Source organism: Ursus arctos, chromosome X (genome assembly GCF_023065955.2).
Source record: "Ursus arctos isolate Adak ecotype North America chromosome X, UrsArc2.0, whole genome shotgun sequence".
Lineage (NCBI taxonomy): Eukaryota > Metazoa > Chordata > Mammalia > Carnivora > Ursidae > Ursus > Ursus arctos.
The window spans coordinates 27024563-27041590 of NC_079873.1; the positions used below are offsets into that span (position 1 = coordinate 27024563).

The 17028-nt window shown below is 34.6% G+C and overlaps 1 protein-coding gene across 17 annotated transcripts in view; it reads right to left on the reverse strand.

The window, feature by feature from the left end:
* The window catches only part of DMD (dystrophin), a 2358181-nt gene that overhangs the window by 1321619 nt on the left and 1019534 nt on the right, over window positions 1–17028 (reverse strand). For all 17 annotated transcript variants that reach the window (XM_057310259.1, XM_057309646.1, XM_048213297.2 and 14 more), the window contains one exon: window positions 5005–5092. In XM_057310259.1, the coding sequence (XP_057166242.1) occupies window positions 5005–5092 (88 nt within the window). The remainder of the gene's footprint in view (window positions 1–5004; window positions 5093–17028) is intronic.

Below are 17028 nucleotides of genomic sequence, written 5' to 3' on the forward strand. Positions count from 1 at the left end.
TACATAGATAATATTATAGATAAGAGGAGTCCTTGTCTGTGTTATCAGTCTGTACTATTTAATTCCAATTCTTAGCAGACTTACTATTAGGTATCACCTTAAACACTATAATCTAACACTCAAGGGATGATGGTTTTGAAATATTTTTCTAGTCTAATATACTAATAATTACCACTTTTATTTAAACATTTCTTTAATGTGATTGTCTTCAGATTCTTAATTAACATACAGGAAACCACAATTAGAAGTTGAAAGGGAAGTACTGTTTAATGTAGAAAACATCACTAACCGTGTTAGATAATTATACTATATTATCTCCTCTGGAAATTGTGGTACAACAATTTTATACCTTAAAGAAGGGGAAAATGAGCTTTGCTTATATATGTTTCTGAATAAATATTTGATACAACTATTTTCTTGGTAATCTTAGTATTAATAAAGGAAAACAATTTATCTAAACCAGTCTTCTTTTATACCTGATAAGGAAACTACATAAACATGCAAGAACATTATTTTACAAACAAAATTAAGAATAAAGTCTAATCTAAACAAAAATAAAGCAAATGATTAGATATAAAAATATTCTAGATTGTCCTGAAATCCCATAATCTCACACACTGAAAAGCTTTTGCTTTGAAGTAAGCAGATCAGTTAAAAACTGTTTGACATACAATCTTAGGAAATTAGGATTCATTAATGAATAATCAATAGTACTGATACAGAAGTGAGATTCTTTATCATATTAGGTGTGAAATTTTCTAAAATTTTTATTGTACCATTTTTGTGTTTAAATGAAAAACTATAAAAACAAACCTTTGAGAATGTTATGCCGTATCTTTAAAAAAAAAAAAAAAGGAAGTAAGTACAAATTTGGAAATCCCCCTTTTCAATGTAACACAGCTACAGGAAACAAAATTAGATCACTAGGTACCCAATCTAGTCTCCCATTTGCTCTCATTAAAACTCTAGAAAGCCAACAATTTCTTGCGACTAAAGTTCTTATTCCCATCTTATATAGTAACAATAAGCTTCATAAAAATTATATTTGTGAAAAATTTCTCTAGTAAGAATTTCTCTCCACCATCCACCACTCTCTCAAACTACTCCTGTACTTTTCTAATCAAATGATGTTGACAGGACTGATAAATTTAATGTTAGCTCAAAAAGGATACAGTTAAGGAATAGATACATCCGTTCATTATACCAAAATCCATGTTAAAAACTTAGAAACGTGATTTTTAAGCTAACACGCTCTCTGTTAGCAGCACCGTAGCCTACTTAGCCTACTACAGTCATGAGGATCACGTACATGCTTGCACAAGAACTGGGACGTCCATAAGGAAAATGTTCATGTAAAACTTTAAAGTATGCAAGTAATTGATGCAACCTCCTTTTTTGGTTATAAAAAAGGTTCCAAATAAATTAATATGAGTCTCTTACTGTTTCTATGCATATTTTCCAAGTATCAATCATTTTATTAGGAAACTCACAATTAATATTAAAATTCACAAAATATTTAATGTTAACTGTACTTTAATATTCTGCAAGTAAGTCTTTGCATTTGATAAAGTACAGCCAAAATGAAAATTGTCTTTAAATTGATTCTAACTTCTATGTGACCCTGCAAAACTAAACACATGTTATGAGAAAGAGTGTTTTCAGGACATAAGACTGATTTTTAACAAAATTCGGCAACATCAAGTCAAAGGCACTTCTACATTGGCATCATGGTAATCTCTGCACTTTTAAGAATTTTAAGACACTCCCCCTTTTCCTTAGCACCTTTCTTAATTTCCTTTAACAAACTGCCTTTGAGACTAATAGGTTTTGCTTTCTGTATTTCTTGAGTAATGCTAAAAATTCATTCTTTCAGTAGATACTTAGAAATGACCAAAAGTGGATTTAAAAATATGTCTGATATATTTTACACCTGTTTTGAACCAGAATGATACAAGTATTTAGGAATTTTTTTTTTGCAGGTCTTAGATTTTCATTCCAAAAGAAAATTTAAAAGAGGACTTCTTTTTTTTTAATAAGTGATGCATTACTTTTTATTTATTTTTTAATGATATTTTTTATTATGTTAGTCACCATACAGTACATCCCTACTCTTTGATGTAAAGTTCCATGATTCATTACTTGCATATAACACCCAGTGCACAGTGCAATACGTGCCCTCCTTAATACCCATGACCAACCTATCCCATTCCCCCAGCCCCCTCCCCTCTGAAGCCCTCAGTTTGTTTCCCAGAGTCCATAGTCTCTCATGGTTCATTCCCCCTGCTGTTTACCCCCCCTTTCTTCTTCCCTTTCTTCTCCTCCCGATCTTCCTACTTCTTATGTTCCATAAATGAGTGAAAACATATGATAATTGTCTTTCTAAAAGAGGACTTCTAAGACCATTCAAGATATATATATATGTATACATGTGTGTGTGTATATATATATACATATATATACACACACACATAAAACACAACACTCTAAACTTACAGTAAATTATCTGAAGTAGAAAATTCAGCTTTCTATGTATGTATACATACGTAGAAAATATAAAATGCTTTTAAAGATATTAGTTATGCTATTCTTACATCTATTTTACACTATAAATGTGTTAAATGTTGTTAGCACATAAAACATAAACTATAAATTTGTATTAGTTGCATAATATTAATAAACACTGTACAAGAATGACTTGTCTTTATATTAATTTTTGAGGACAAGAGATGTGGTTAAAAGGAATAAATATTTACATGAGGTCATAAATGAATTACCATGATTCCACTCTTATTTTCTTCCCTTACACATACAAGAATTTATGTGTTTTATATGGTTATGAGTTTTATTCTAACTCCATAGCTTAAACCTGAGAAAAGAAATTCTGGGCTTGTAAATTTAAGACCTTAACCGAGATAACGGTTAAGAAACCTGGTTTAGAGGAACCTCATTTTGTCCTTCAGCTTCATGAGCCAAACCAGTAAACTCCAGTTTTTGGTTCTATGCCAGCAGAGCTACTGAAAATTAGGGTGAGGGGTCCCAATGAAATACACCTGGAGAGAGGTACTCCACACACTTAGGCATGTGTCTGCCCTCACTCACGGTTTGCACAATGACATAAAATAAATGTTAGGAAATTTATTCTGTGTAAGACTGAAAAAAAAAGAACCAAAAGTTAGAATCCTTGAGTCTACTTTTTAGTAATCACATAAAATGTGTGACTGAATGGAGCAGAACTATGCTCTAGGTATAGTCCAAATTTGAGCCTAATCACTTAATAGTCACACCTTATCTTTATTGGCATAACACATGAGAAGCTTAAATACCCTGATTTTTCTTCATGCCTCCTAAATTTAGAGCTTTGAGGGCAATAATCTAGAAAACATTATCACTAATCATTTTAAACCTGTATGCGGTTTTAATTACCAAAAAAATCATTCCATACATTTCTAAATTTTAAGTGCTTTTTGAATAATGATCTAAGGTATGCTTGACATTTGATTATGAAAGGAGACCATTTAAAAGTATAGATTTTAAATTGGCTTATAAAAATAAAACAGTGACAATATAGTTGCTACGGGGAAATTGTATAGCGGCTACAAACCTATTTTTTAGATCACACAATTTCATTTAATATGAATATGCTTTTATCAAATTCATCAGTTATACCACCCAGCAACATACAGCTCAACAACAACCTTTCAGTATTTTGCATTGTCTATATATTCATTAACTTGTTCACCCAATCCTCAGCTATCATGCCTGCTTGTTTTTACTGTTAACCAAATACAGTCATGGGGCTCGTTAAAAGAAAAAAAATGAATTGATTTCCTAGGAAGATCACTGAACTTTTTAATGCCAACATGGCAATTAAGGCAAAAAACAATTCATATACAAAATTTATACTCCAGAATGCAGGCAGGTCCTGGAAAAAGCTGACATGCACAACAAAAACATTTGTTAAATTTGGTTATTATTACCCTTGTAAACATATCCTATGAAATATGTAAAAAAAAATCTTGTTTGAAAATAGCATTATCCCTGATTCTCATAAATTACTAATATTCGGAAATGAATGCAGTAGTATGACAGTGACAATTTCAAAGAAGTTTGTTCACAACTGATGTCAATAACATATTTTGTTCAGACAGCTTCTGAAGCACTGTTAGGAAAAACTAATTTTAGTTCATTCTCAAAAAAGAAAAAAATATTTGGAAAACGAAGGGGGGGCGTCTGTGTGGCTCAGTCAGTTAAGCGTCGGACTCTTGATTTTGGCTCAGGTCATGATCTCAGGATTGTGAGATCGAGATCCACCTTGGGCTCCATGCTGAACGTGGAGCCTGGTTAAGATTCTCTCTCTCCCTCTGCCCCATCCTGCCCCCCCATTCCACCCCCCCAAGCCTCCCCACACGTGCTCTAAATAAATAAGGAAAAAAATGTGTTAGCTTTGTACTTTTACCTTACTCAAAAACAGCCGAGGATAAAAAATAAAATATCCCCTGAGAAGACCACTGCAAAATGATTTTTTAAAAAATGAAAAACAACATAGAAAACGTCAAATACATTATTAGCCAACAGATATGATGATGAAGTCTTACACATAATTTTAGTCTGTTTGGAAAAATATATTGCAAGAATTACTTAAAATCAGATTACAATCAGTTTACATATAGTATGTGATTGCTTACATTTCCAATGATTTCCGCAAACCTTGTTTTCTTAAATTATTTGGACAAATGCTAGCAGGATTTGCATTAAAATTGATTTCACTGCAACAGATTGATAAAATATTCTAGCACATCCCATTTTCTTCCACTGGACTCAAAGCTGAATTTCCTCTAATAATTTGCTTAGCATTAAGAAAGAATAATAAAAAGCTCACAAACTCACTTTAATTTAAATTTGCATTCAGGAAGTGCTTGTCTGATATAATTCAGCTGATAAATATGAACCTATGTGTTTATCAAATCCCTAAGAAGATTATCTAAATCAACTCCGTGTAATTACCATTCACCATCTGTTCCACCAGGGCCTGAGCCGATCTGCTGGCATCTTGCAGTTTTCTGAACTTCTCGGCTTTTTCTCGCTCTATGGCCTGCAGCATGATAGCAAAGGTGAGTGTTTCAATACAAGGATTGTGAAGCTACACAGTAATTATAACTTCTACTTGCCCTTTCAAGCCTTAAGATATTTCAGTCTGTCAGCTTATCATGTGAATCTAAAGATTTTTTTTTCTCAAGTTTCTTGGCACCAGAAGCATCAAAATGACAATGAAAGCACAAGCCATTTTCATACTGAATTGCTACTACTTTTAATAAGATTTCTAGGCTTAACTTTTTTTTTAACACAATAGTTTCTGATGCACTGTAATATAAGGCTGCAAAGAAAAAAAGAATAAAAGCAAATAATAAGAAACAATGGAAGGATAAAGTGACAGATAATTAAAACTCAAATTTGTCTTTTAAATACAAACCACTGACATTACTCCTAATAACTTATGTATTCTATATTAAAAATCAAATAGAAAATCTTGTAAGTATATCAAAAGGGAAAAACATACTAGCATGAATAACTTAGCAAAACCCCCGTATTTATTGAAATGTAAGACTGCAGGTTAATTTTTCTCTTTAAAACTTTCAAAGTAATCCCATTTCAAGGAAGAACGAATTCAGTTTCATAAAGTTTTCTAAATTCATTTGTTCATTTCTCCTAACTTAAAGTTAACTTTTGAACAACAAAACCATAACGATTTAAATTAACAAAATCTAGCATTTAACACTGTTGGGTTTCGCTAATAATGTCTCTATGGATATATATTATATGTACATAATATACACATACATTAAACTATGATAAAACTGAACTGTATTATAATAATCATTAAAAATACGTGGTTATAACATTATGTTATATGTCCTAAAACATAACTACCTGCAGAAAAAGCAAGCTTTAAGGCATGTAACATACAGTTAAGAACAACACTCTTAAGACCCAATAATAGCATCATACAAAGATTTTGCTTGAGTTTGTGACAGGAGGTTATTCCATATCCAACTATTTTTTTAATTTTATTTCGATCTATAGGTATTTAAACAAATGTTACAGGGTGTAATACTGGAGTACAGGTAGGAGGCCTGTAATCGACATGTGCACACTCTGCAGAGCACTGTTGAATAGAACTTTCTGCAAGGATGAAAATATTATAGATCTGTGCTGTCTGATACAGTAGCCACGAGCCACATGTGGGTACTGAGTACCTGAAAGGTGGCAAGTGTGACTGAGGAAACTAATTTTTCATCTAGTATAATTAAATTTAAATTTAAAAAGCCACCATGTGTCAAGTGCCAATTGTAATTATACAGTGCAGATCTATTGCCTTCCCTTTGAAAGTCAATAAAGACAGACTGACAGATATGTAGACTAAATACAGATAAAGATACTATGGCAACATCAGAAATACATTCAAAGAAATAAGTAATCATCATATTGCTAAACTAGACTATTTCCCAAGCACACCAAATAATGGGAATGCTCATAGTATAATCCATACATTTTAAAATATTTAAAACGATTCTCTAATTTAAAGAAATAACCACAACTGAAAGGAGGGCTTTTAAAATTGATTTAAGATCATGAACTAGGATTATTGGATTCAAGATCAAGAACTCAAAATTGCTATTAAAAAAAAAAAAAAAAAGCCTGTAGACAATAGAATATATCCTATCAGGAAAAAAACTGTAATGTATAAAATACTAATTAAAATTTAGTAAAGTAAATGAAATAAAATGCTATAAAATGGTAGTTTGGGCTTTTTTAAAAGTATTTATACTCTATCTTGAAAATATACATTTTATGTTATGCTGTCAAGGGCAGCAAATGGAAATTCAGGTTCATCTCATCAGTAGGGAAACTCTAAAAGTGATAGACACATTTTAATATCTTGGATTCTACTTGAAAATTTCAAAGCACATAGATTGTGGTGTTTGGGGATTATATGCTCCAGGATCCCATACCAATTAGCAGGTGAAACTTCTGGGTTACCTTGAAGGTCATTTTCACAAAGGCATTATCAAATTGTTGACACAAGTATTTGCACAACTCTGGAAGATTTTAACTTTCTAGTAGAATTGAGAAGTCCATGAAAATAAAGTAGCCACAATATCTTGTTAAAGGTAAGAATCTAGACGAAGTTCCAAAATTTACATTTTCTCAACTCTCAATTTCTGTCTTCTAAATTCTCTGTTCCTATAAGGCAGCTTATTGGCACATGTTCTCCAATACTTTACATTTATTCTCCATTAAAAGGTAAATGTTATTTGTAAAGGACTCTGAGTACTTTAGAAGAGAAAAAAATAAGCACATTCTAAGTTAATATGTAACATTCACAAGTACCAAGAGCTATAGCAGGATGTGGGGTATTCCCCATTTGACCTATATCAGCAAAAGGGGGAGGGGGGTGGAGAGAGAAAGGGAGGGAGGGAGAGAGACAAGTAAAAAATAAATGCACTACAATAGAACAAGAACAGTAAAAACGAACAGGTATTCTGCAAGTTAAACAGAGTTACCCCTTCCTATCAGAGGGGTTTCTATTTTAACTACATGGAGTTTTTGCTTTTTTATATATGAAATTATAAAGAGTAGAATCAGAACACAATGTTGTCTTTATAAATGATGAAAAGAAATCATTGGCTTTCTAAATGTCATTGATCATAATCTTTTTATTCTAAGCATCTAATGGAATAATCAATTAGTATTCCTCACAGAGGGGAAAACTTCTAATTGATTATTTCAGGGGTAACTAGCTTTAATGCCTAGTTTGGTTAAATCACATTATTTCAGTTATTCTAATATACACATAATAGCGATAACTACAAGAAAACAATAATGTATGGAGTAGCTACCATTACTCTCACAATTTGAAAAAGGAGGAAAGTGAGGCACACAGAAGTGTATAAATTTTTGAAGACACCGGCATAACCATGATAAAAATGGAATTCCTTATACTGTGTACCAAATTACACATATGCATTTCATATTTCAGTGGGATAGAAGGAATCAGTATTTTATCCTCTTTTATACAAGAGAAAACTGAGCATCAGCAAGCTTAAGGCATACATGCAAGATGGTAGAAGTGAAAAGTTTCAGATCCAATATTAGAACCCCAATCATCTATTTACAAGTTCAGCTCTCTTTCAAATGCACTTTGCTGCTCTAAGAGTATTTCAATGGAAATTAATCAAACAGCTTTGAACTTATCTGACTACAACTCACAGCCAAGGCGACCTGATAATTTGCATGTAGTCAAAGATGATATTCAAAATATTTAACCAGTAATGCAGCATGGGCACCAAGCTATCAGAAGAAATGCCTGATTACTCAGAATGCACACTGACAGTCTATAAACTGGTAACTCCGTGTACAACTCAATTACTGCACCCCATTGCCAGATGTCTATTATACAGAAACTGAGTAAGTGATGTATAAATAGAGAGATAGGCCTGAGAAAGAAGCATTTAATGGACACCACAAAACAATATTTAGATGTATCTGGGTTCTGCTAAGTAACATCTCTTTAAAGAGAATATTGGAAAATAAAGAGAAATATTGGCACAAATATGCTTTGAGGAGTATGAACAAGACAGTGAAGAGTCCAGAAAACATTTCATTTCAGACACAGCTATAGATGGTTGATAAAAAATGAGAAAATTTAGGGTAGCCAGAAGATAGTCAAGAAGGCAATGAAAAGTTTTGGAGTCATTCTGTTCTCAGATGGTCTGAATTCTGTCTCCACTGATTACCAGCTGTTTGGCATTTGGAAAGTGATTCAACCTTTCTGAGCATCAATACTTTCTATGTAAAGTAACAATAAAGATACCTACCCTTCAGGGATTCTGAGATTAAAGGAGGTTCTTCAAATAACTTATTTCCCAAACTGGGACAATTCTTTCATAGTAAAACAGAAATCCAGAAATAACTAAAAGCTGTAACAAATGCAATCACATAAACTGAAAACGTCCCAAAGTGCCACAGGTGGGCATCCAAATGAATGGTGATTTCAACAGCCTTTAAAAAAGCTTTAGGAAAAAAAATCTTGGCCCAAGAGTTGATTAGATTATCTAATCACAAAAATGAGTATCAAGTATCCCAATAACCACATATACAAAGTGTTAAAGAAGTTGACTAAAGAAACATCACCGAAAATCCTCTTTTTTTCCTGGACCTGGACGTCTATGCATTCATTTTCAAATAAAATATATGAACTTTAGTCTTAAAATAGGTTAGATTAGTAGTTCCTAATGCTTCTACCTTCTCTTGTTTTCTCAGAAAAAAAAAATATGTCAACTGCATAGAAAAAGTAAAATAAAAATCACATGACCACCAAAAACAAAGTCTGGAGAGAAACATGCTTCTGGAAAAACGGGAGAGCATATCCCTGACTTTAAAGGGGTATGTACCACCAGGAGAAACATGGGCCTTCCACGGTCTACACTGCAAAGTAAAAACTAGCCCATGAAAGAAGGAAAAGAGAAAGAGAAAAAACTGGCTCTCACACCTATTCCCTTATTCAGTACCATCAAAACTGTTGCTTTTAACAACACCATTAGCCTTCTGTGCTACTCCATCCAATGGCTGATCCTCAGTTCTCAACATACTTATCATCATAATTTGATTCAGAGGATACCTCTTCTTCAAAATATTTCTTAAGTTGGTTTCCTCAATTACAAGTACACAGTCTTCCTCCTACGTCAAGGACGCCCTTTACTCAACCCCCTGTGCTTGTTCTTCCACATCTCCCTGTACACATGTAGAGAACTACATCTAGATCTTCATTTATGAGGCCAAAAACTTAGAATCCTTCTTGACTGTTCTTTTACTCTCAAACCCTGTATAGAATCCCTCAGAATTTCCTATTGACTGTAACCTCAAGACACATCCTGAAAATGCTGTTATTACTGTGCTCACTACTATCACTAGTAAAAAACAAAACAAAACAGAACAAAACCAAAACCAAAACAAAACAAAAACTCCATCATCACTCAGTGGTCTAGATGCTTCCAAACAGCCTACTAAATGCTATTTCTACTTATACCTTTGATTCCTGATGATATATTCTCAACACGACAGACAGAAAAAGCCAGACACAATAGATATCAACTCAACTCTCTAGTGGCTTCCCTTCTCATCTGAGTAAAAGCCCAAGTCCTAACCATGGCCCACATGACCGTAACGTCCTTAATCTCTTAGACCTCTTCTTCTGTGACTGAACACCCTGATTCTTCACCTCTGTCGTACTCTGTTGTTCTCTGACACTCCAGGCATGCTCCTCCCTCAGACCTATACATTCCCTCTGCCGGAAATGCTCCTATCTCAGCTATCTAGAAATCCTTCACTGCCTTTAGATCTTTACTTAAATGTCACTTTCTCAGGGAGGCCTTCTACTGCTAGTCTATCTACACACACACACACACACACACACAAACACACACTCAAATGGGTGCACACACATGCACATACTTCTTAGCTCTCATTCCTCCTTTATTTTCTGTCTTTGACACTTATCAATAACATTCTATACATTTTGCATATCCTTGCTTATTTTTAACCTTCCTCACTGGAGTAGAAACTGTAAAAGGTCAGATATCCTCAAGAATTTCCTTCTTCATGCCATCTCCAGGGCCTGGAAGAGTACCTAATACATAGTTAGATGCACAGTAAGGTGAGGTCCATTGTAGCATAATGCCTCCATACAATATTACTGTCTCTCCCACCCTACCCACAGTTAAAATGCTCTATGAAGTTGTAACGTGTAACAAATTCTAGTAGCTATATATACAGTGATTATAGAACCAGCCTAGGAGGTTAGGAGATGCAAATTTAATAAAATAAAGCTGGATTAAATCAAAGTCTTCTAGAAGATCCAGATTAGATGCAGAGTTAGGCACACTGGCCTGCTTTCCAACAGAACCGCTATGAAGTCCTGATAGAAGTAATAAACAACTACCCAAACGGGAAACAAAGAGCACCGTGTAAAATTCATTAAGTCAAAACTTAATAGAATCTTACCTTACTTGAGGAAAAGAAGAGAAAAACAACACAATGCTTATATTTATTACAGAATGATGAAACAATGTCATACTGAAGAAAATCAGAGGGAGTATAATCTCCCAAAAATGGTCTACCAGACAATATTTCAGCAACCTTTTTTGGCATCCTCACTAAAGTATCATGGACTCCATGAAAAAGAAACAGAAAACTGTAAGGCTAGAAGAGGTTAACGTTAACATAAATGGAATGAAATTTTCAAGATAATAGAGACATGGATCTCATAAGGAAGAAACTGAAAATGCATTATCCTGATCCAAATTCATATTGGAGATTGTAAAATGTAGAACTGATACTGAACAAAAGAGAAGAGAATGTTTCTTGACTATGGTAATAACCAGGATTCTTTGGAACTCGGGAGCAGATAAACATTTACAACAACATGGATGAACTGGAGGGTATTATATGAAGTGAAATAAGTCAATCAGAGAAAGACAATTATCATACAGTTTCACTCATATGTGGAATATAAGGAATAGCACAGAGGATCATAGGGGAAGGGAGGGAAGACTGGATGGGAAGAAATCAGAGAGGGAGATGAGCCATGAGAGGCTATGGTCTCCAGAAAACAAACTGAGGGTTTCACAGGGGAGGGGTGCGGGGATGGGGTAACTGGGTGATGAGTATTAAGGAGGGCACATGATGTGATGAGCACTGGGTGTTACATGCAACTGATAAATCACTGAACACATCTTCAAAAACTAATGATGTACTATATGTTGGCTAACTGAATTTAAATTAAAAAAGAAAGAAAGAAAAAAAGTGCTCTATTTGGCTAGTAGAAATACCATATCTAAAGTACCCTAATTAAGTTGTTCCTGCATTTTCAGATCATGTCATGTTATACTGACATTTTGAAATGTTTTGCTATCACTAGGGAATAAGAGCAACAACTCTTTCTTGGTCTCACAGATTTCGTGGCTATTTTTTTCTCAGGTTATTTTCAAATGTTCAGCATCATCAGTCTTTATTCCTCCCCCATGGCTCTCTCTCTCCCTTTCAATAGACAGATATATAAATACGTGTATATATATATATATAGAGAGAGAGAGAGAGAGAGATAGAGATATGTGTATGTATATATATATATATATATATATATATATATGTGTGTGTGTGTGTGTGATACGTTTGTATATATATTTACATTTGTATGTGTTAGCTTTTCCCTTGTTTTCAAGGCCAAGAGTGTCACCTGAATGCTTTTCAACTATGACATCTACTTTGTTCTACGCATTTCATCTTCAATGTTAGTCCAAGTATCTGTGGTCAGATTTCAGCTTTCACCACTATACAGAAAGATCTTTCATGAAGGGCACCAATTTTCCTGTTCCCAGGTACAATGCTTCTTACAGGATTAAGTACCCATAATTAAAACTACCTCTTAGAAATCACCTTATTCGGGAAAGCGTCTCTTTCCTAGACATGATTATCTTTCTCTAATCTGTCATCCTCGGGAAACTCATCCAGCTTTTCTGCATGTCTGTTTCTCTGTTTATTGTATATGTATGTGTGTGTACACATACATGTACACAGTATTTTTAATCTTAAAAGTATCTATTCTTTCTAATAGAACATATTAATTTTGAAATTATTTTTCTTAACAGAGAATATGAAATACTTCAGTCAATATATATTCAATATACGATCATATGTTTAGAAGATACTACTCAGATTCTGATGTATCTAGTGCAGATAGTTTCAAGTACAGAGACAGAAGCTAAAAAAAGGCATCAGTTAACCATTCCATAAGGAATGTATTGTTAATTTTAAAATATATTAAAGGCCCATAAAAATTCTTAGAGATATCAGGAAATTATGAATTCTAAAATGTGTAACTTCAAGTGCAAAATAAAAAGAAACCAAGTTGTATAATACAGAGAAAAAAGAAACATAATTAAGTTTTAAGCAAAGTATAAGAAGAAGGGAAGTTTACGGATTCTCTAATAAGTTGATTAAAAACACTCTATGACCTCTTCCTCCTTCTTTATCGGCATCTCTTAAAAGCCTCCTCCTCTCATGACATCTTCTCTAATTAATATGAAATAAGTTCCAGATTCCCCAGAGGCCTACCCTGACTTTAGAAGCAATTAATTTTCTATTCACTTAACATTCTATAATGAAGTTTTGCCCTTTGACAGAAACAGTAATTTATTCACTCAAATGTTTATTCAGAAGTTGTTATAGCCTTCATATTGGTAGCAGAGCCTAACTTAAAACGTGCCTGAGGAACTGAAAAAAAAAATCACTTATTCATATAGTCAAATATCAACTGTGTTAAGTACCAGGCACTATATTAGGCACTGGCATGCCAAAACCAAAGTAAGCCAAACCAAAACAAACAAAAAACAAAAACAAATTAAGTTCCAGTCATTAATGTCTAGAAACCAGCAATCTACTCAATGTTAGAATGGCCAGAAATTGGTAAGGATAAGGTAACAGAAATTAGGTCATGGTAGCCTTCACAAATGGAACATGAAAATACTGACTCTGTCAACACCTTCCCCCCAAAGGCCACCAGGAACATGCCTATATAAACAAAGTTAGGTTGATGTAGCTTTGCAACAGGAGAGGTGGCACAGAATAGTGAACTATGGGGTAGGTCTCTAAGAGGATGATTAGAAAGAGTTGATTGGATTTGGGCACGTGTAAGGTGAGGAAGAGTGGTCAAGGAAGCAGGGCTTTGCCTTTAATTAGATGCCATAAGGAAATGGAGGTCCTTCTGTGACTGCACATCTTAAAAATTTTTATCTAGGAGGCAGGAAGATGTAGAGAGGCTGAAACCATGACTGGTAAGGCAGCATAATCTGCCACATTAGTGAAGATGGGGATATGCAGTCATTTGCGGTGGTCTGCAAACATTTTTTCGTCTGTTGAAACATGATTACAAGATGGTCATGTTTTGGTCTTGATCCATCACAATCATGAAGTGGCCTTGTCTACTGCTGCGATCCTGAGCCGTTGCGCTTACGCAGCCGGAGAGCGCCACAGGCTAGCTGTGAGCACTAGTACAGCACCGAGCATCGCCAAGCCTAACTGAAGTGCCCAGCGAGCTCTTGATTATCAGTGGCTGCTTTTTGCCTTTTCAAATGAGTATCAACAGAGGCATAATAGGATAATATTTATGTTTTAGTAAGTTCACTTTGCAAAAGTGATGTGAAAACCCCTAAAGAAATAAGTATTAGTGGCAGGGAAGACCGGCTAAGGATTATCTCAAACAGAGGTAACCCATGATATTAGCATTAAACAGGGTTGTAGTGATAGGAATAGAAAGAACTGGACAGTTTCAAGAGTGGTTACGGGAATGAAATTAATTGATCTTGGGTGGACATGCAAATGGTAGGAACTAAAAATCTAGATGACCCAGTGAGCTTTTAGGTTTCTGGATTAGGCTGTCAGAAGAAAGAAAGAAAGAAAAGAGAAAGAATAAAGGAGGTCTGGGGAGATCATGAGATTTATTTTAAGTTTTCAGGCAAATACCCAATTAAAGTTGTCTATTAAGCAATTAAATAAACTGGCTTAGGCTGCAAGGGAGAGACATGAGCTAATGATAAATATTTGGGGGCCATTAGGAAATAGATGTTATTTGAATAGGAAGGAATGAGGATAATCCAGGGAAGAAAGACAAGGGAAGAACTGTGTAGAATATCAATAGTAAAGGAAAAAGGAGATAGAACAAATGACCAAAAATGTAGATAATGGTATCCCATAAACCCAGAGAGAAAAGAATTTCATGAAGGATAAAGAGGTTAACCAGAGTCCTGCAGAGAAGTCGAGTAACTAAGACACAAAAATAGTCCTATATGTTTATAGGAGAGGAGGGTTTTATTGAAGATATGAATGTGTGGCTGAATGGAAGGTTTCTTAGGACATAGTGAAGATATTGAGAACACACACACACACACACTCACACACTCACTCACACTCACAGACAGATTAGCCTTAAGCAACCAAAGCACAATCTCTTCCACCAAGGCGGGGGGGGGGGAGAATATGAGCACAAATACACATAATTTGTTAAATATTATCTTAAACAAACGAAGAGGGAAAGTCATCTACCATGCCTGTTAAAAACCTGAAATAATTGTCAAGAGAAAGGAAGAAGAATATTTACTAGGAACGTATGGAAAGCCTGTGGAGAAGTACCAAAGTGTCTGTGTAAGTATAGTATTTCCCAAACAGAGTAATATCTGGCAGTGAAATATTGACAGTCTAGTTATGCAAGAAGGTAGCTGAATTGAGCAGATCAGGGAACTGGAAACTTTTGGAGATAGCAGGACAACCAATATGGTCTGAGATTTTTAATGAAGGCGTAACGTGGGTGGAGAAGACTGTGATCCTGGTGCCAGTATTCAATGACAAAATAATATCACAAAATGGTGAGTGACAGATGGCCATCGGGCATGAAACACAAGGGATGAGATACATTTTTTTAACACAGAAAGCAGTACCTTCGGAATGGCCCTGGGAAGTCAGGAAACCAGCAATTGTAAATGAGTGGGCTATATACTCAACTAATGAATTGTCATCAAAAACTAACGATGTACTGTATGCTGGCTAACTGAACATAAAAAAATAAATGAGTGGGGGAGTGAAAGAGTCACTAGTCTTAGTGGTGTTCTTGAGGGTAAGAGTCGTTTCCATGTAGGACTAGAACCAGTACATAGGACAGAAAGTTTGTTTTGGAAGAAGGACGTCAGAATGCACAGGGACTGTGCGTGGGAAAGCACCCTCATGAAGAACATGAGTGTAGAAGGGCAGAGAGATGAAGATTCAAGAAAACACAGATGAACAGAGATACCTATATTGTGGGTGGCAAACCCAGATAATAGACATAAAAGAAATGTAGAATTAATGGCTTCAGGATTTCCAACAGAACTTTGTTAAAAGTTGATTTGGTATGGGTGTGAGCAAGCATGGGCTCCAGAAAGAGGCCAAGGCCTGTTGACCTTAATAGCTGGTATGAAGGCTTTCAAGAGAACACTATACAGGTGTACAACCACCTTGCAGTAAGACTAGATTGTTTTGTTATTATAATTAGTACCTTACATTACCACGTGCTCAATTCAAGAAGTTGAGTAGCTACACCAGCTAATTCCACTTGAACTTCTCAACTGTGCTGACATTAACAGAACGAGTAAAGGATCTAGGAGTTTGGTAAAGTCTCAGATGATACCCTAGAGTACGGATTCTCAAACCTTCATGTACAAACGAATCACCTGTGGATCTTGTTCAAATGCAAATTCTGATTCATTCGGTCTGAACTCATACTTTCTAATAAGCTCACAGACAATGCCAATATTGGTTGTCCAGGGACCACTTGCAGTAGAAATGTCCCCTAGAATTCAACTTTTATGTAAGTGCATTATGTTAATTATATAGATAAAACGCATGCCTAATAGAGAAGGAAAAACAATGTTGGGTTTAAAAGTATATAAAACCAAACTGATAATATTCTAGGCCATTCTAATTGGCTGAAAGTACTTGAAAGTAATAGATGAATGAAGGAGTCAAGTGAAAGAAAGAAAAAAAAGAAGGTAATATTTAGCCACTTTTAATAAAGATGCCTAAAAATGAATACCACTCAAGTTCATGAGACGGGCCTCCCGTGTGTTCAAAATAAGTTACATATACTGACAGGTGAAGAAGTAAGAAAATTAATGTACGCCTAAACTGAATATCCACCATCATTACTATTTATTTCTCTCAAGGATTTTTAATATGTATATATTATATTTAGCCTGAAGGAAATGTCTAGGTAAATCATTTCATGTCCTATTTTAGTAGGCAATTAAGAAGGATGCTGTTATTTCAGAAAATGAGAGAAGTTGATAAAGGTGACTCATGAGGCATCAGAAAACCACTCATACTATATTGTACATTTTTTTTTAGCACTTTCAGTCTGTCATTCCTGACACTATTGATTAA